This window comes from Seriola dumerili, unplaced genomic scaffold, assembly GCF_002260705.1.
Source record: "Seriola dumerili isolate Sdu_G_001 unplaced genomic scaffold, Sdu_1.0 BDQW01000018.1, whole genome shotgun sequence".
NCBI lineage: Eukaryota > Metazoa > Chordata > Actinopteri > Carangiformes > Carangidae > Seriola > Seriola dumerili.
Genome location: NW_019174273.1, coordinates 4,032,807 through 4,052,758, shown reverse-complemented (window position 1 = coordinate 4,052,758; position 19,952 = coordinate 4,032,807). Strand labels below are relative to the sequence as shown.

Here is a 19,952-nt window from a genome sequence, read left to right as displayed (position 1 = left end):
AATTTACATGTATATATATATTATATATTTAATATGTACACACATACATACATACATACATACATACATACATACATACATACATACATACATACATACATAAGTACATGTATTTATTAATTTTTTAAAAATATTTACATATTTATGTATGGTGTGGTATCATGATGAATAAGAGTCCAGTTCCTTCCAGCATCCTGATCCACTGCACCAGGTCTTGTCGCTAGAACGCAGTGCATTGTGGGACGTGGGTTGATGGTGAAGTCAAGATGGCTGCGGACCTGAGGCAGGGTGAAGAGCCTGCAGTGGGAAGGCCGTGAATGAAGTTTTGAATAAAAACCCTCCGTCGCTGCCGCTCGTACTTGAACCATCGCGTTGTTGAAGCGGTGATCGGCCCGTGAAGGACCCGGTACAGTCACACACAGCAGCAGGATAACAAACCACTGAGGAGAAAGTCTCGTATGAATTCCGACGAGAAGGAGGACTGTGAGTGTGCGCCACCACAGGCCGAGACCAGCCCCGTAGGAGGACCCGATAGGTAGGGAGGCTCAGAGGAGAGAGCCGGGGATGCCGGGGATGCCGGGGATGCTAGGAGACACACTGAAAGACATAGCTAGCTAGCTGCTGCTGCCAGCTGTGTGGATGCTACAGCTCTGTTGTGTCTATCAGTACATTTAGTCAAAGTGCACAACAAGCATTGGTTGATTAAAACAAATATTAATTTGGAACCTGAGTTGTGCATGAATAATAGTAGAAATGAGGCCGGCGGGCTGCTAGTCTCTGCTGTATTAGCTTGCTAAGTCAGCGTCAGGATGAGCAGGTAGCTGACATTTCTGCTGCTTCACCAGCATCTGCTGCTCCAGTGTAGTACCATGGTTAAGGGTTATTTTAACAGGGTTAGCTCATTAATGATAATTTATTAAAATACACTAATTATGACCCCAGTCAGTGTAACAGTAACCCGGGAGCTAAAGCTACAACACACGACACTGATGATGCTTTTTAGTTAGCATGTCACTTTATCATCAGTGCTAATGCTCATCTATGATTCCACCTGAGTCTCTGTGGTATTAGCTGTAATTAACATGTCAGTGCAGCACGTCGTGACTTCTGCTGTGTTTGTTTCGTCAGAGAAAACGAGGAGCCTGAAATAGAAAACCCAGAAGCAAGCCGAATGTAAGTTACATCCATGTTATACCGTGTGTGTCTCTGAGCTTTAAGACTGACAGCACCACTCTGTCTGTTCTCACTGTTCTCTTCCCTTTGTAACCATGTGATGATGTGTACTATTTCACAACAACACAGTGACACCACCATGCTAATATGTTCCTGCAGATTGATCAGCTGCAGCTCTGAGCACTAAGCAGCTCTGGGCTTTGTGTATTTGAATTATTAAGGAGCACAGTTCAGTTTCTCAAAGGTCTTCAACTGAAGAAGACTGATAGATGTTGTTGAAAGGTCTGGAAAAGGCCAGTGCTTTAACTAGAGATAGAATCACTATTCACATGGTCAAGAAAGAGCTGTCATGATTTAATTTAAGAGCTTTAGCTAAAGTGTTTGTACAGTGTAATAAATTCATACTCACTGACACATTGATATTGAATTATTTTAACTCAAAAATCATCAGTGTTGACCTAAAAAATCAGCTGTTTCTGACTTGCAAATAATGTTCATGTCAACAACAAAACATTTTGGCTCTAAGGCTGGGTACTTCCTTTCTATCTGACCTGGCTCTAAATCTGGATACTTCCTGACCATCTGACCTGCCTCTGAGTCTGGGTACTTCCTGTTAGCCACAGTCTGCCATTTTAAAGCTATTAAACCCAGATTTAAAGGATGTAACTGTGATTTAAGACCCAGTGATTGGGATGGTCCTCATCTTTGCTCTGTGCTGTGAAGACGAATTAACCTCTAACCTGCTGTGCCTCACCTCTGCAGGAAGCGAGCAGCTGCCAAACATCTAATAGAGCGCTACTACCACCAGTTAACAGAGGGCTGTGGGAATGAGTCGTGCTCCAACTCATGGTGCGCCTCGTCGGTCGGCTTCAACCGCATGGATAACAACGCAGCGGCGGTTAAAGCCCTGGAGCTCTACAAGGTCAACGCCAAGCTGTGTGACCCCCACCCCTCGAAGAAAGGCACGGCCTCGGCCTACCTGGAGAGCAGCACTCGCAGCAACTCGGCCTGCAGCAACAGGAAGATGAACCACAAAGACGTCCATTCTGTACGGGACAACTTCAAAGGTGAGAGAGTCACACAGTTGATGAGTAAGTGGAGCTGAATGTACTTCCTGTTCATCTTAACCATGTGATGTGTGCTTGTGTGTGTAGATGTGAACTACCTGACAGAGGAGAAGGTCTACGAGATCTTGGACATCTGTGGAGAGAAGGAGGACTACTCCCCTCTGATCAGGGTCATCGGTCGGGTGTTCTCCAGTGCCGAGGGCCTGGTGCAGAGCTTCCGCAGGTCCAAGCCTCACACCAAGGAGGAACTCAAGTCCCTGCAAGGTAAGGACGAGGACAAGGACGAGGACGAGAAGGAGGCAGCTGCCTGCTCTGCTACAGCGATGGAGGATGACTCCCTTGCCTCCTCTTCATCATCAAGGCTTGGGGAGGGCTCCTCAGGGGAGAACGACGTCCAGAAACTGGCTCCTGATGAGGTGTCAGTGGACATTGACGCTGTGCGCCGCGTCTATGAGCGCCTGCTGTCCAATGAGAAGATCGAAGCCGCCTTCCTGAATGCACTGGTCTACCTCTCACCCAACGTGGAGTGCGACCTGACGTACCACAACGTGTATTCACGAGACCCCAACTACCTGAACCTGTTTGTTATAGTGATGGAGAACAGCAACCTGCACAGCCCAGAGTACCTGGAGATCGCACTCCCACAGTTCTGCAAGGCCATGAGCAAACTGCCGCTGGCCGCTCAGGCCAAACTGGCGCGCCTGTGGTCGCACTACAGCGCCGAGCAGATCCGCCGCATGGTGGAGACCTTCCAGCAGCTCATCACCTACAAGGTGATCAGCAACGAGTTCAACAGCCGCAACCTGGTCAATGATGACGACGCAGTGGTGGCGTCCACCAAGTGCTTGAAGATCGTCTACTATGCAAATGTGCTGGGTGGCGACCTGGACATGGAGCACAACGAGGAGGAGGACGAGGAGCCCATCCCGGAGTCCAGCGAGCTCACCCTGCAGGAGCTGCTTGGTGAGGAGCGGCGGAACAAGAAGGGCCCCCGGGTGGACCCCCTGGAGACGGAGCTGGGGATCCGCACCAACGACTGCCGGCGGCCGCTCATCCCCTTTGAGGAGTTCGTCAACGAGCCACTAAATGAGGTGCTTGAGATGGACAAGGACTACACCTTCTTTAAGGTGGAGACAGAGAACAAGTTCTCCTTCATGACCTGCCCCTTCATCCTGAATGCCGTCACCAAAAACCTGGGCCTGTACTACGACAACCGCATCCGCATGTACAGTGAGCGGCGCATCACCGTGCTCTACAGCCTGGTGCAGGGGCAGCAACTCAACCCCTACCTGAGGCTCAAGGTGCGCCGAGACCACATCATCGACGACGCTCTTGTCAGGGTGAGTGTGTGAGTCTCTTCAACACACTCAGTATAATTAATATTTTTAATGAATGTGGATCATCAGTCATGTCTCTGTGTGTGTGTGTGTGTGTGTGTGTGTGTGTGTGCGTGTGTGTGCGTGCGCGCAGCTGGAGATGATAGCGATGGAGAACCCTGCAGATTTGAAGAAGCAGCTTTACGTGGAGTTTGAAGGAGAACAAGGTGTTGATGAAGGAGGAGTTTCCAAAGAGTTCTTTCAGCTTGTGGTGGAGGAGATCTTCAACCCAGACATTGGTGAGAAAACACACAGCAGCCAGTGTGTGTGTAGCAGAGCTCAGTGTGTGTTGCAGAGCCCAGTGTGTGTAACAGAGCTGTTTGTGTAATAGAGCACAGTTTGTGTAACACTGTAACAGAGTTGTGTGTAACAGAGTGCAGTGTGTGAAGCTCTGTGTGTAGCAGAGCTCAGTGTGTAACAGAACTCAGTGTTTGTAGCTCAGTGTTTGTGTAGCTGCAGCTGTTGGATCATGTACAGAGGAGTGTTAGTCAGCTACAGCGATACTACAGGTTAAAGAAAACTTTCTGTCGGGTGTGTTAATGTTTTATTTTTTGTCAGGTGTGTTAATGTTTTCCTAAGTGAGCAGGTGAGACATTGAGATGTGTTTAATCTGATTCTCTGTCTCTAAACCTGTATCTGTGCTCAACTACACTGATATAAAGCTGAGCAGGAAGTGACTCTCTCTAAATGTGGAGTTTATAGTGGACAGTTGAGGTGATATTGTTTGAACCTTAAACATGTCGCCTTTCATTTTCACTTAAACTGGTAGATAATAGTGTTGAAATGACTCTGTGTTACATCAACCAGAGCGATTCCATCTTAATTTGAAATTTAATTGAATTGATTCTGTATTTCAGACATTTATTCAGGCACAAACAGTTCAGATGAAGACAGCAAGTGTGATGAGTGGTGATGTGAGTTTCATCCTCAGATCAGATTAGAGAAGGTTTAACCTGTTCATAAACATGTGACCTGTCACTGTGATACTCAACTGCTGAGGAGCGTTCACATCACATCACTCAGTCTGTCTTGACCTGCAGCCTCCTGATGTCAGTCACAATCAGTCAGTCAGCTGATGTTCCAGATGTGAGAGGTTCTCTGACGCTCACCTCGTGATAACACTCTAAACAACTGAAGCTAACTGATGCTACAGAGCAGTGGAGGCTAGAAACAGATACCATGGCACGTCTGAATCTTCCACTCTCTGTAATGTTGTTGACTGTGGACGATCATGGATCTCTGAGACCAAGAAAACCTTCAGTAAACTGAAGGTTTGAAAAACAAACACACCCTTCAGATGACTGTAGGAAGGTTGAGCTTACACAGGAGAGGTGGTGCACCTGTCCTCTGTGCAGTGTTGATGAACTACAGGGTCTGAAGGAAACCTTATCTGTGACCTCATCACAAAGGCCAACATCTGGAGTCTGCAGAGTAACATCTGGATCAGAGAGGCTGAGCTGAGCTCTCTGGTGAAAAAAGCTTCCTGTCAGCTGTGGAGATATTCTTCTTCATGGTTTTTGTTGAACTAGTGACAGACAACACTGCACATGTAGAGGAAGAATGGATTCCACTTAATATCAGAAACATCAGGATGCAGATCTCATGAAGCCAGGTTAGAAGCACAAAACACTTTATATTAAGATTTTCCTTAAAGTCTGAGTTAAGGTTTCCCTAAAATAAAAACAGTTGCACACAACATCTTAAGTCTTTTCCTGTAAGGTTTCCTTAAAATGTTCACTTAGGTATTTAAGGATTTTTCCTTAACTAAGCCAACCCTTTTAAAAGATTCTGTGCAGTACCCTAAAGTACCCTGCTCAGCTAAGGAGAAATTAAACCTTAAGTGTCATACTTAAGTAGTAAACTTCTACATAGGACCATGATCCAAAGCAGACCACAAAGTCCACTATGGACCACGTCAACAAACACAAGCTGAAGCTTTTACATCTTTAGACCTTTTCCAGCAGACACCTCTGACAGTGTGATGGCAGGAGAAGGTCAGGCCGTACTGATGATGATAATGGCTTTGTGAACCAGCAGACACTAAACCACTGACTTTAAACTCTGAATTCTGACTTTTTTTTCAGAAGTGTGATTTTAATCTCAGAATTCTGGCTTTAATCTCAGAATTCTGAAAAAAATGTGTGGCCAACATGTGGCCCTAATCCTCTTCCATATTTCCTGAATCAGAGTCTTGCTGAGAAAAAAAACACGACTGATGTCATATGTTACATATTAATGAGTCATCTCTCCTTCCTCAGGCATGTTCACGTACGACGAGCGCACCAAACTGTTCTGGTTCAACCCATCCTCCTTTGAGAACGAGGGTCAGTACACTCTGATCGGCATCGTCCTGGGTCTGGCCATCTACAACAACTGTATCCTGGACGTGCACTTCCCCATGGTGGTCTACAGGAAGCTGATGGGCAAAAAAGGAACCTTCAGGGACCTGGCAGACGCCAACCCTGTAAGATCCACCTCAGTATCTTTGTGTAGTGGGTTAGGGTTAGGGTTAGGGTAGCTGTGTCAGGTGTTGGTGCTGAGGTTTATATCTGTGTCTGTGCTGGACAGGTTCTGTACCAGAGTCTGAAGGAGCTGCTGGAGTACGAGGGCAGCGTGGAGGAGGACATGATGATCACCTTCCAGATCTCTCAGACAGACCTGTTCGGAAACCCGCTCATGTACGACTTAAGGGAAAATGGGGACAAGATTCCAGTGACCAATGAGAACAGAAAGGTGAGTCTGCTGCTGTGGTTGATTCTCAGTGTGAACAGGACTATAAACACACACTGACTGTCCTTGTTGATGTGTGTGTGCAGGAGTTTGTGGCTCAGTACGCAGAGTACATGCTAAACAAGAGCGTGGAGAAGCAGTTTAAGGCGTTCAGGAGAGGCTTCCACATGGTGACCAATGAGTCCCCACTCAAGTACCTGTTCAGACCAGAGGAGATCGAGCTGCTCATCTGTGGCAGCAGGGTGCGCTTTAATATCATTAGTAATTAAATTTTAATTATTTTAAATTATTTCAAGTCATTTACATCCATGTTTCTGTGTGACACGCTGCAGAACCTGGACTTCCTCGCACTAGAGGAAACAACAGAATATGACGGAGGCTAGAACAGAGACTCTCGAATCATCAAGTAAGAGAGAGTGTGTGTGTGTGTGTGTGTGTGTGTGTGTAAGTGTGTAAGTGTGTAAGTAAGTGTGTGTGTAAGTGTGTAAGTAAGTGTGTGTGTAAGTGTAAAAGACCCTCTAAACCTGTCACCATCTACATCAGGATGATGGAGACAGTCTGGTGTTACTTCCTCTGGGTAGTTTGTGTTGAAACGCTGATCGCTATTTGGCATTTGACATGTGTCTTTGTGTTGCAGGGAATTCTGGGAGACATTGCACTCGTTCGGGGAGGAGCAGAAGCGTCTCTTCCTGCAGTTCACCACCGGCACTGACAGAGCACCTGTTGGTGGGCTGGGCAAGCTGAAGATGATCATTGCCAAGAACGGCCCGGACACAGACAGGTGAGATGCACAGAGGGAGACGTGTTAGATATGAACTGACCATGCCAGTGTGTGCATGATGAACTGACCCTGTGTGTGTGTCTGTCCCTCCACTCTGCAGGTTACCGACCTCTCACACCTGCTTTAACGTGCTGCTGCTGCCTGAGTACAGCAGCAAGGAGAAGCTGAGGGAGAGACTGCTGAAAGCCATCACCTATGCCAAAGGGTTTGGCATGCTCTGAGGCGCCCCCCCCCCCCTCCCCCCCCCAGCTCCACCCACCCAGCACAGGGACTCGTTCTGAGAACGCCCATCAAACCCTGCCCCGCCCCCTCCGTTATCAGACACAATGTAAAGGTGACAAAGACAGAGCAGAGTATGTTTCCAGGAAGAGCAAGTTAATAATGAGAGAGGAGCTGTAGTTCTTCTTCTGTGCCTGCATCATCCCACATCAGTCAGTGTAAGCACAGAGACCTCCTGATCAAAGCCCCGACCCCACATCCACATCATGTGAATGTGCCGCAGCCCCCCCCCCCTTCTTTTCTATGTACAGAGAGGATCCTTTTCCTTATTATTTATTTCAAGGCTAAGTGGGTGATTTTCATGGCTGCCTGCCCCTCCCCTGCTGGTGGAGAGGGGGGGGGGTCAATATTAAACTATGTAAATTTAGGATGACGCATTAACGAGTCAATATAAACCCGTTTATTGAACAAAGACGTGTTAGAGTAGCCCTGAGCTCACAGCCTGCTGACAGAGGAGACTTAGTCTTAGAGTAGACCTGAACCAATACTGTACCCACTGACCATTCCACTCACATCATCTCTTACTGTCTCTGCTAGGTCCAGGTAGATCAAGGTAAGCACCTGGTCCTGAATGACATCTTCAACTAGCGACGTTTCAGTTTAGTTCTGGGCCTTTGTTCCTTTCGGGGAGGGGGGAGGAGGGAGGAGGGGGGAGAGGGGGATCACCGCAGGTTAGACTCAAACCTTGTCAGAGCTGTGTAAGTGCACTTAGACATTTTCAGAATGTTTGTTTCTGGCCACAGGAGCCGTGATTGTCTGAAGCATTTTATTTCCATGTCTTCCTGTGTTGATTCTAAATAAACAGTATTTATATAAGAGTGCGGGTGGAGCTCTGATAGAGAACGCTGCATGTTCACTGGTGACGGCCTCAGACACACAGCTCTCCTCCTGTACTGTCAGCTGATAGGTGAGACCCCCGTTAGCACTTTGTGTTGTTTGATTCTGGCTTTGTTTAGACAATAAACACACACACACACACACACACAGAAACTACACACGTTTTCATTGAGCTTTGGTCCCTTGTAGTCTTCAGTCCACTGGACCTGAAGCTCTGGCTGTGGTTACACCTGTCATGTCAACACAAAACCAGGTTCTGTTGTGGACAGGGTGAGGACAGACCAGCAGTCTGAGCACAGTCCTTCCACCCTGAACCTAAACTCACGAGTCTCTCACAGGCCTCTGATTGGTTCCCATTATCAGGGGAGGAACAACATTTAAAGTAACAGTGACATTTAGATTTGACTTTATTTTCCACCATTACATGAGAGGATGAATGTTAATGTCATCTGGAGGCAAAGACACAGAATCCAGCTGTGTAGAGCAAGAAAACATCTGTCACATGTACATTGTCTAGTTTAGTTTTATGTACACACAAAGTGAGGATACCTGTCCTGGTCTGGACTGTGTGCACAGAGATGACACTGATATTGATCCTCTCTGACTCTTCACTGTGATCAGATTTAATCTGGATAAATGAGGATAAAGCAGGTGTAACCACTGTCTTTAGAACAGTTGGAATGTGAACTGTGAACAGGCAGAGATCTGTGTTTGTGATTGTGACAGTAGAGTTCATCAGGACCAGCTGCACGAGTCATCCACACACAGTGAGTTTAAACCACTTACCTGAAAGTGACCTGAAGTTCTAACAGGAAGCGTGATGATCCAAGAGGGTGCTCTGCTAAAGATACTGATGTTCTCCATGATGTTCTAACTGTGTACAGTTCCTTACATCTATTGGTTCCAATCATTGGGTCAAATCTGAGAATCAATCAGCTGATTAGTGACACTCTGACGATGGATCACACACCTCCTTTACGGAAGTAAATATCCACTAAGTCCTGGTCCTGTTACTTTCACCCTTTGTTTTACTTCCAGATAAGTGGTTGAGCCGACGCTGCTGTAGAGCTGTCTGAACAGCTTCTGTGTCAAGGTCTGCTTAATAGCTTTTTCTCGGCTTTCAACCACAGCTCATGGTCCTCGTTAGTAAGTGAAGCTGGCTCAGGTGTCAGATGGTCTGTGTTCAAAGACAGTCTCTGGTGTCCCCCTGGATCTTTGTCCAGCTGTTTCAGTTTAAGATGTAAACAAACATCAGCTGTCTGAACAGCTGTTCACTGGGTAGGGGTCAGAGGTCATCGACCAGGAGCAAGTGGATGGCTCACACCAGAAACCATTTCTCACCTGGAATTATGTGACCAGCTTTTCATTGGTAAAGCCAACTTCATGACAACCTGGCTTACTCCAGTAACTGATGAAAACCAAGATATGTGGTTGAAAGCTACTGAAAACTATTAAGTTACAATTTCTTACACCTGGATTATTAAAAACCGCTCCCTTGGACCAGGACTCTAACAGACAGGATAGGTCCTCAATGTAGGGAGGTAGTGATGCAACGAGAAGTTTGTGTGTGTTGCCATGGTAACATCAGTGGTGGTGGTTGGTAGGAGGCTGAATCTGTGACTTCAGACCAGGAGATGCTGGTCCTCTGATACTCTGACTCTCTGTGTGCCGGATGGTGCCCAGGACATGCCACTAAACCACGGTGCTCAGACCACCACAGTCCACCACCCTGAGCCAGTCTTTGATCCATTATTTTCTCATCTTCATGGTTTAAGACAGACCTGGGCTGAATGATGGTGGATGGTACCTCCCTCTGGTTGTTTGGAATTGAGTCACTCTGCTCAGTACGAGTATCTGAAACACTGCAGGACATGTATGTCTGTGTAAACACATTGTGTTCATCATGTGGAGGGTTAAAACAAAGGGGAACAGACTACGTCCAACCGTCATTGAGCCCAGATCTGGTCTCAGCTGTTTGACATTACTTTGTACCCATTTTGTAATGTTGAAGATGCTGCTCACCTGGGCTCTGCGGCCCAGTGAAGGTAAAAGGTGAAAGGTCAACCTGATCTTGGAAAGGGAAGCAGTTTTCATGAAATTAAATTTGAGTCGACACTTACATTCAAGATACAAACTGATGAAAGGCTAAAAGTATTCAGTGTTGTGAAAACATGCTCAATAAAGATGACTGCTTTTTTCCAACTCTTGTCGCCTTATAACCCTGATTGAAGTTCACAGGTGCTTTGTTGTCATGGAAATGTGTCTCACCTGACCTCTGTCATTAAAATGTTCCTGACATTTTCATCAGGAACATTAGATGTGTGTTGGGCTAAGAAGTCAAGGGTTTGAGCTAAATGCTAACATAAGACTACAATGTTAACTTGCTATCATGTAACAGGCATGTTAATATGCTAATTCTTGCTAAGTAGAGGTAAACACAAAAAGCGAAAACTCATGGGATTGTCTTTAGTTTTAGTCATTAACCAAGCAGAAATATGAACCACTGATGGATGAATTCACCTTTATAGTGTCACTGAAGAAGAACCCAGGATCAGTAGGGGTCATCCTTTGTGGACCATGACTGTCTGTAGAAAATCTTGTGCTAATCAGTCCTCCAACAGATGTTGAGATGTTACACTGGATGAAATGAAAACTGACCTACTGGTGGCGCTAGATAAAGTCAGGATTAAGTCTTCAGGATGCATCCTCTGGGGACCTTGAATGTTTGTATTAATTTTGTCGAGATATTTTGGTCAAGACTAAAGTGTTGTAGCGAATAAACGACAGTGAAATAAAGCCACACAAGCATGGCTAAACAGTAACTATGATACACTGTTAGTGTCCTCTTAAAGTAGGAAATGCCCCTGAATGTGAATAAAATTTGGTCACTGGTCAGGGATGAAGACTGGCAGAGGAAGTCCTCACACTGACTTTAGCATCCTCCCAAAACCAACATCTTCAGGCTAATGGATAAACGTATCAGTCACATACTGTGTAGGATTTCACTTATTTCCCATTATAGTAACAGTCACATAATTAATGTTAACTTACATTTTACTTCCTAAAATGACTCCATGTCGTTATGGTATTGGACAGGAACACATGCTTTTTTGAATTCAATCTTAAATCACCCAACCTGAAAGTAAAGCAACGCCTTGTGGTCACTTCCTCAAATGAAAATACAATAAGACTGATGTACATAGTAAAAGCATTTTTTTATTATTAACATTTGAAAATAATATTACAGCTGAGCATTTTTACATCAGCAGAATGCAGTCACTGCAAAAAGCATCTTGTCTGCGGTTGTTGAATACACACCCAGGTAACATAATTTCTTTAAAATCATGCTACAAACGTCAAATGAAAACGATCATACAATTTTTGTGAATCAAATATATTCATGTCAAACTGCATTTTATAGAATATCTAGGCAAAGTGGTGGTGGTATTGGTACTTTTCCTGAGTGATTTATATAAACGTTGCATTGACAGATGCCTCTGTACTTGATCACTAAGGCTAAGAGTCTATCTGATAGACTGATAGACTCTATTAGATTACTTGATTACAGGTGCAAAGATGACTCATATTTCAGTTCTGAGACCTTTTGTGATATGTTTTGTCACTCAGCACTAACATTTTGTTTTTCTACAAAAACTTTTTAATGTAACAAAATAAAGTAAATGGTGGTGATGATGGTGACATCACAGAATATCTGTTTGAAAGACAAGTAAACAAGAATCTGACCAAGAAGTCTGTTCCCCACTGTGAGTTTTATGATACTCAATATTGAGGTGTCGGGTCCTATTTATGCCTGTGTTTTATATATGGGAAATATGAATAGAGATAGACTGTCCAGCTGCGGGTCAGATGTCATGTGGTGTGTACAGAGTCCAACACTACCATGGGACAACCTCAGTAGGAATGGAAGAGTCCCTTAGCCTGGTAGTACCAAGCCAAGCTCTACTCATCATCTACTCTGAGGGTTCGGACCTGGTTTGAAAGATTAGTGAGCCGCTGCTTCATTTTACGCTGGGAGGATTCATACTGGTTTGACAGCTTTCGAAATTTGGTTGATATGATCTCATAACTGGCTTCAATCTGGTTGACTTTGTTCTCCAAGTCTTTGGCATCGGTGAGAGCGGCCAGGGACATGTCTATGAGGTTATCTTTCATCAGGATGGCCCTTCCTTTCTCCTCCAGTGCATATTTAGCCTCAGGATACTCGGTGAGTGCCTCCATCAGGTCATCTTTGGACAGAGCAAACAAATCAGAGTAGCCCACGCTTCGGATGTTAGCTGTTCTTCGGTTTCCTGCCTTACTGCCCTTGATACCCAGGATGCTGATTTCTCCAAAGTACGCCCCATCACTGAGAACAACAAACTGGGTCACCCCATCATCTGCTACTACAGCCAGTTTTCCTTCTTTTATGATATACATTTCCCTGCCAATGTCCCCCTTCTTACAGATGTAGTCTCCAGGACTGAAAACTTGAGGCTGAAGCTTGAGGACCAGCTCAACAAGCAAACCTGCTTCACAGTCTTGAAAGATGCGCACTTTGCTTAGGGTCTCCAGGTGTACGTTGATGGCTATCTCAGCCTTTAGCTTGTCTGGCAGGTTCTTCAGCACCTGCTTCTCATCACAGGTTTTATCCTCTGTCCACAGGTAGTCAAACCACTTCACCACCCTCACCTCCAGGTCTTTGGTGACCTTTCGAAATTGCATATACTGCTTGATAGAGTCGATCTTAGCCTGGAACTCTACACGTGCAGCGCTCATGTTGGAAATCATGGCACCAACATTGCCGACAATCGTAGCAAAGATCAGGACCCCTGTGAGGAAGTCAACTACCACAAAGAAGTACTCAATGTCTCGGACCGGAGGTGGGGTCTCACCAATGGTGGTCAGGGTGAGAGTGGACCAGTAAAAGCAGTAGATGTACTGCCGGGCCAAATGAGCAAACTCTGGATTCTTCTTAATGTCTGGATACACCCAGGTGTCTGAGCCTAGGCCGAGTATCTTTGAGAAGGCAAAGTAGAGGCAAGCATTCCAGTGGATAATGATGATGATGTAAAGTACAAGGTTACCGATTCGGAATATGTTGGGGAAATTGGTTCGAGTCTCAGTCCTATCAAAGAACTCAAAGAGTCGGGCTAACTTAAAGAGACGGTTGAACCTCCACTCTGGGTTGTCCACTCCAATTTTTAAGAATACAATATCAGTAGGAATCATGGATATGATATCTAATCTGAACTGACGTGTCTTCATGTACTTTTCTTTCAGGACATTTGCATCCCTTACGAGCAGTCCTTGGTCCAGGAAACCTGTGCACAAATAAGAAATTGATTAGCATTATCATATATTCAAAGTCTCACACACTCAGAAAAGTTCCCACCACTGACCTGTCCTGGCTCTTACGAAAGTGTCAAAGTAGTAGAGGGCATCTGAAATGTAGTCAAGCACCATCCACTGTGTTGTGTTTGTGTACTGCAGCTCATTAAAACAAGCCCTAGAGGGAAACAACAAGATGACAAGGAAACTCTGAAACTACTATGAGGTTAAGAGGAAAAACAAAATGCAGTAAAGTCAGACCTGGCCACCAGCAACATCAGGTTGTAGAACACTGGGATGGAGACTGTGCACAGCCAGTAGTAGTACAGGTCTGTGGAAGGATCCATGATCCACACCTCCTTCCTGAAGGAGAAAAGGAGGGGTTCTGTTAAAAAGCATGTTTATGTCCAGCAAGGTAAGGTACTGAGAAAGTGTGTTGGTATCAATTCAACCTATGTCCAGTTCTGCTTGTACCACAAGCCATTGACTATACTGAACAGGATCCAGTTTAGAAAAGAAGAACTTCTGGCAAGGATTAGAGTCATTGTCTTTCCAAATGAAAGCGTGATTGTTGTATGATGGGACAGCTTCTTACCTTTATCTCACTAGGTACATACAGTTTTGTCAGTTTGAATTATGAGGAAATTATGAATGAGACATCTAGAATATTATGGAAAGTTGCAGTTAGCAAAAAAGAGTAAGTGTTACTTACGGTTCTTCCTTTTTATCGTCCTTTTTATCATCTTTCTTGTCATTCTTCTTGTCGTCCTTCTTGTCATCCTTTTTATCATCTTTCTTTTCATCTTTCTTGTCGTCTTTCTTTTCATCCTTCTTGTCATCTTTCTTTCTGTAAATGTCCATAAGCAGAGGCAGGAATAATGTTTAATCTTGTTGACATTCAGTACTGTCAGATGGCCTGAGGAGGGTGCTGTGACACAACAGTCATGTTACAGTATATTGCAGGTGTTAAAACAAGGAGCATTCCCACTGCTCTGATCTCTGCATCATCACTGACTGTAAGTGACATCATCACCTGTGTGACCACCAAATATATATATACTGTATATATACAGTACACCTACTATTGAACACATCGCCTTCACACTGTCTGTTCATATATATTGTGACCATAAACCGGCACAGTTTTTGGACCATATGACCTTAAGGAAAACTGCATGGACACCCAGGCTGACAAGATGTGTTTAAGAAATTAACAATATATTCATATTTCTTGGAAGTGAATTGGCTCTGTCTCCATTCATAGTATATAAATCTACTGTTTCAGAGCTGTTTCAGTTATTAACCATGTGTGGATCCAGCAGCATCTTACCCGTCGTTGTTGTTGCAGTTGTTCATGTTTTGTGCAGCCAGAGGACTCCGACCATCACTGCAAGAGGAACACATAGAGCAAGAGGTTTGATCAAGACTTTACAGGTTCAGGTTCTGGACAGATGGATGAAATATTTTTATTTATACTTAATGTTACACATTTTCTCCCACACTATTTGTCCTTATATACACTACATGAAGCAATAGATAAAGAGCCTCAGTCAAACCATAACTAGTCTTAGCTCAGGTACAGTACAGGTGTTCAGTTGCTTTTTTTTTGTAATGTTGATTTTATTTATTTAGTCAAGTTATTTTTTGGAGCATTTTTTGCCTTTATTGACAGCCACAGTTAAAGAGACAGGAAAGTCAGGGAGAGAGAGAGAGAGACGGGATGACATGCAGCAAAAGGCTGCAAGTTGAATTTGAATTCACGGCCACTGTGGGTAGGACTGAGTTTTAATCTTACATACTTTACCTGGTGAGCCACCAGGGCGCCCAGATGTAGTGTGTTCTTACTATGATCTTTTTCTCTCTCTAAAAATGTTTTATGTTTTATTTAGTGCACCTGCAGCCTTTTCTCAGAGGGAACGTAGAACTTATTATTACTTCATATGGGCCACTGTAAATCTCTGTGGTCTCCATAGTAACAGTCTGACTGTAGACTATTCTGAACAGTGTGGACTGAAGGATGGGACTCAAGGTCAGATTCTCAGCCTTGAACTAATTATTAAATCTGAAGATTTGCTTCCTTAGGTTCATTCAGTCCAACAACAAAGAGATTATAACATCCATGTGTGTTTCTTGTCCAGACATCTAAGTGAGTGAAAACTGAAGCCAATACTGAAGTGTCAAAACCTGCTGTTCCTCTAATGACCACTAGAATCTGGCTTCAACAGAGAGTCCCCATAGACTCCCATGTTAAAATGTTCAACTTTAGAGCAGAAATAAACATGTTTACAGCCTGGTATAAAAAAATAATTTAATACATTTCTAGTGAACTAGTGAAATGATACTATTATTTTATTTATTTGTTAGCACTAATTAGCAGGTATTGGTGTCTGGCTTGTTAGCTTAGCTCGTTAACTAGCTAAGTAGTAGCCAGCAGCTGAATGAGCCTTGGGTTAGCCTTCTAGCTAGATGGCCAGCTGTGCAAATGATGCTAACAGGAGAGTATCGTTATCAAACCAACATGAACTGAAGTCTCAGCTCCACACGCCCCATTTCTTTGCCCATATTTGGATTAGATAGGAGGGAGGCACAATGGCAACAATGTAGCAGCTTCAGAACCGCTCTTCATAAACCTGTGGGTAGCGTCACGGAGGCTACGTCTCATCATTTCTCTGTGCTCCTCCAACCCACCTGCTCCTGCTCCTCATGTTGTCCTCCGTCCTCTGGCTGCAGGACACGGACTCTGCAGGTCCAACACTGTTCTTCATGTGGGACAGCCTCGGGAAATAGATCACAATGACATCATTGGTTTATCAACTGGTAAAATACCATTTTAATATCAGCTCCCTTCACTGTGTATGTGCTCTAGAAACATTCTACTTCTTGGTGTCTCAGGTGAAGTGTGAGCACTGAGTCAATGGTGAGACTCACCTGGACAGGAGTCCTGTCCCCACTGAAGAGGTCTGATCCTGGGTGTCCATCAGCCTGGAGACACACACATTAACCATGAGTCTACTCATCAAGTTCATCATAGAGGTGGGGACTCAGAGCTGTACACTGTACACACATCAGAGACATTAGGGTGTTTTTCTTTAACACTCCTAGATCAATAGCCTTAAACTGTATGTGTGTTCACTTCAAGAGATGACGGATGTGACATTAAAGAATCTTCTGAGGATAGGGTGACCAGATGTCCCTGTTTCCCGTGGACAGGCCACCAAAAACGGGGACTGTCCCTGGAAATGTCCCCGTTTTTTACGTTTGTAATTAAATGCAGAAGTCTAGTGTTGTGCTTGTTTTGCCCAACAGAGTGGGCTGGCTGCTAGCTGTAGCAGCTTCTGAAGTGAAGCTAAAACCGTTAGAATAGAGTTATTCAATCAGATTTTTCTTTTTTTGTTGTTTTCTCTTGGCAGAGAAAAGGTTAGCTGGCTCACTCATTGATTAGGAGTTCATAACCGGGAAGTAAACTAACAAAAACAAACATACTTCCAACAAACTTCACGACTGCTTCAAAGGTAGGGAGTCGTCATTTTATCTGTCGGCTTTCACAATAGTTTATTACAATACAACAGTTGCCATGGTCAAAATACATGACTGCCCCCTTTTTATTTCAGAAGTAAAAACGTTGGATATTTTAATGATTTATTGACCGCCAAACTGGAAATGTACCCGGTTTTTATTTCAGATATGTAGTCACTTTATTGGAGGATCATTTTAGAACTGTCACAGCTTGTAGTAGTGAAGTAGTTTTTATTCAGTCATCACACATAATACAGTAAATATAAACAATATAGACAGTAAAATCAAAGTCAGCAGTCTATGTATTCAGTAGTGACTGTCTACATTCTTATCAATTTAAGCTGCCCAACAAAAAGAACTGAAAATGGTCAGAAACAGCTCCGTAAACCACTCTTTTGAAAACCAAGAATGATGTGAAATAACTAGCTGGAGCTGTTAACATTAGCAGCAGTCAGTAATAAAGATTTACCAGCTCTTGTATTTGATAGGTCAAACTGTCAGGTTCTCTGACCCCCTGCAGGTGTTCTGGACCCTGACACAGACCTGGGGGACACTGTAGAAACAACAGAGACCAGTTTGGGATCCCTCCTGGACTTTGTGTAGTGTGTTCAAACCACAGGTCCACAAGGTCCAAGACAGGTGACTCCAACATGTGGGAATAAACTGAGCCCTCTAGTTTTTCATGTGCATGTCCAGACCTCTGTCCATGGAGTCCACACAGTCTATATAGAGTCTACAGAGTCTACTAAGAGTCCACAGTGTCTTCAGAGTCTACAAAATCTACAGAATCCACAGTTTACATAAAGTATACAAAGTCAACATAGAGTCTACATAGAATCTACATAGAGTCTACGGAGTCTACAGAGTCTACATATAGTCTACAGAGTCTATAGAGTCTACAGAGTTTACATAAAGTATACAAAGTCTACATAGAGTCTACAGAGTCTACATAGAGTCTACGGAGTCTACAGTGTGTACATAGAGTCTACAGAGTCTACATAGAGTCTACGGAGTCTACACAGTTTACATAGAGTCTACATAGAGTCTACAGAGTCTACAGTGTGTACATAGAGTCTACAGAGTCTACAGAGTCTACATAGAGTCTAAGTAGAGTCTACAAAGTCTACATAGAGTCTACAGAGTCTACATAGAGTCCATGGAGTCTACAGAGTCTACAGAGTTTAAAAAGTATACAAAGTCTACATAGAGTCTACAGAATCTACAGAGTCTACATAGAGTCTACGGAGTCTACATAGTGTCTATAGAGTCTACATAGTGTCTACAGAGTCTACATAGAGTATACATAGAGTCTACAGAGTCAACTGTTACATGCTCCACCCTTCTGATCATGTGATGTCACTGACTCATGGTCTGTGTTTTTCCTTTCTCCAGGTGAAGCTGCTTAGGGTGATTGAGGAGTGAATAAAGAGGGGGAGGGGACTCTAGTTTGTCATTTTTTTTCACTCCTGGCCTGACATCAGATGCAGTAGCAGCAGCAGCAGCAGCAGCAGCAGCAGCAAAGTGGCCAAATGTAGTTTTTTTTTTTTTTTTTCCTTTGCCTTTTTCTGGTGGGTCCGGTGGTTCAGTTTTGCGGTTTTATTTCTGTTGTTAAGGGTTTAGTTTGGGGATGTTTGGTTAAGGTAGAGGGAAGAGCCCGGTGTCGATGGACCTGTAGGGTCCTGTAAGTGGCTTCCCTTCTTTTGTTCTTTTTTGCCGGCCCCCCAGCTCATAGTTAGTTGGGGAGGCTTTGCGGTAAGTTAGGTTTAACCTTTTTGATTGATGGTCATGTGTCCTCTGTATGTTTAAATAAAAGATAGTTTTCCTTTTTGCAACTCTTGATTTGTGTAATTATGTTAGACCTCTTTGGGTAACAGTTTTTTCTCGGGGTCATAACATCTACATAGAGTCTACAGAGTCTACATAGTCTACATGGTGTCTACATAGAATGTGAATATACATGATCTTAAAACACACAGTATCAGATCAGGATCAGCAGTGTGTGCTGGATCCAGCAGACAGAGGTGTGTTAGAGAAGCTGGCTCATTCACCCATCCACCCCTGTATGTAGAGAACATTTCAAACCCTGACCCAGCACTGAACTGGGAGCTGCTCCAGTGGACTGGTCATACTGGTTTTAATGTTCACACACACACTCACTTCTTGTTTGTTCCTCAGTGATTTCATGATTTTCAGTTTTATATCCTAGTCCTGAAGAAACTTTATTTCATCTTAACTATAAAAATACAAATGAATTTCAGTTTTAATCTTGACACTGTAGATATATATTTATATACAAACAGGAAGTGATCTGATTGAGTTGTTTCCTGCCTATAACTATATGTTAGAGCTGCTGTCTTCACCAGGTTAATGAGATATGAATCACACTCTGAACACACACAAACACACACACACACATACACACACACTGAACACACACCTCCGTCAGCAGGTGAACATGTCTACCTGTGTTTAGTCTCATTAGCTCCTCATGTTTGTTCTTTAGCAGTGTTAACTCCAATCCTCCTCTCGCAGATTACTTCAGCTAAAATTAGACCTTCAGCCTGAGACTGCTTGAGCTCACAGTTGCTCTCTTCTCACTTTTATACTGTCACTTTAACAACAACCACTGTCTGTGTGTAACTGTAGTTTACCTCAGTGTGAGTGATGATGTCCAGACAGTAAGGAGAGGTCAGGGTGAGCTGCTCTTCCTCTGTCCCATCAAACAGGAGACTGAGGACTCCAGGTGTCCTGGTACAGGTGTCCTGGTCCAGTTCTACAGATCCCGCTGTGAAGGAGTTATTGTCCGTCGTCTGACATGAGTCACTGTACAAAACAAGACTGGAGCTTTTCTGTGGACAGAACCAT

General features: G+C 44.0%; 2 protein-coding genes across 2 annotated transcripts; one reads left to right on the top strand and one right to left on the bottom strand.

The window, feature by feature from the left end:
- The first annotated feature begins 262 nt into the window (after positions 1–262).
- ube3a (ubiquitin protein ligase E3A) lies at positions 263–7,355 on the top strand. Its single transcript, XM_022759990.1, has 11 exons — positions 263–535; positions 1,129–1,173; positions 1,936–2,240; positions 2,328–3,580; positions 3,711–3,855; positions 5,875–6,080; positions 6,185–6,349; positions 6,433–6,588; positions 6,679–6,752; positions 6,984–7,127; positions 7,228–7,355. The coding sequence occupies exons 1-9, from the start codon at positions 459–461 to the stop codon at positions 6,727–6,729; spliced, it is 2,403 nt and encodes an 800-aa protein (XP_022615711.1). The 5' UTR covers positions 263–458; the 3' UTR covers positions 6,730–6,752; positions 6,984–7,127; positions 7,228–7,355.
- A 4,160-nt stretch (positions 7,356–11,515) lies between these two features.
- On the bottom strand, positions 11,516–19,952 carry LOC111232978 (cyclic nucleotide-gated channel cone photoreceptor subunit alpha-like). Its single transcript, XM_022760701.1, has 8 exons — positions 19,739–19,952; positions 16,500–16,553; positions 16,260–16,346; positions 14,902–14,958; positions 14,284–14,418; positions 13,833–13,934; positions 13,643–13,749; positions 11,516–13,564 (listed from the first exon to the last, which is right to left on the bottom strand). The coding sequence occupies exons 2-8, from the start codon at positions 16,547–16,549 to the stop codon at positions 12,204–12,206; spliced, it is 1,899 nt and encodes a 632-aa protein (XP_022616422.1). The 5' UTR covers positions 16,550–16,553; positions 19,739–19,952; the 3' UTR covers positions 11,516–12,203.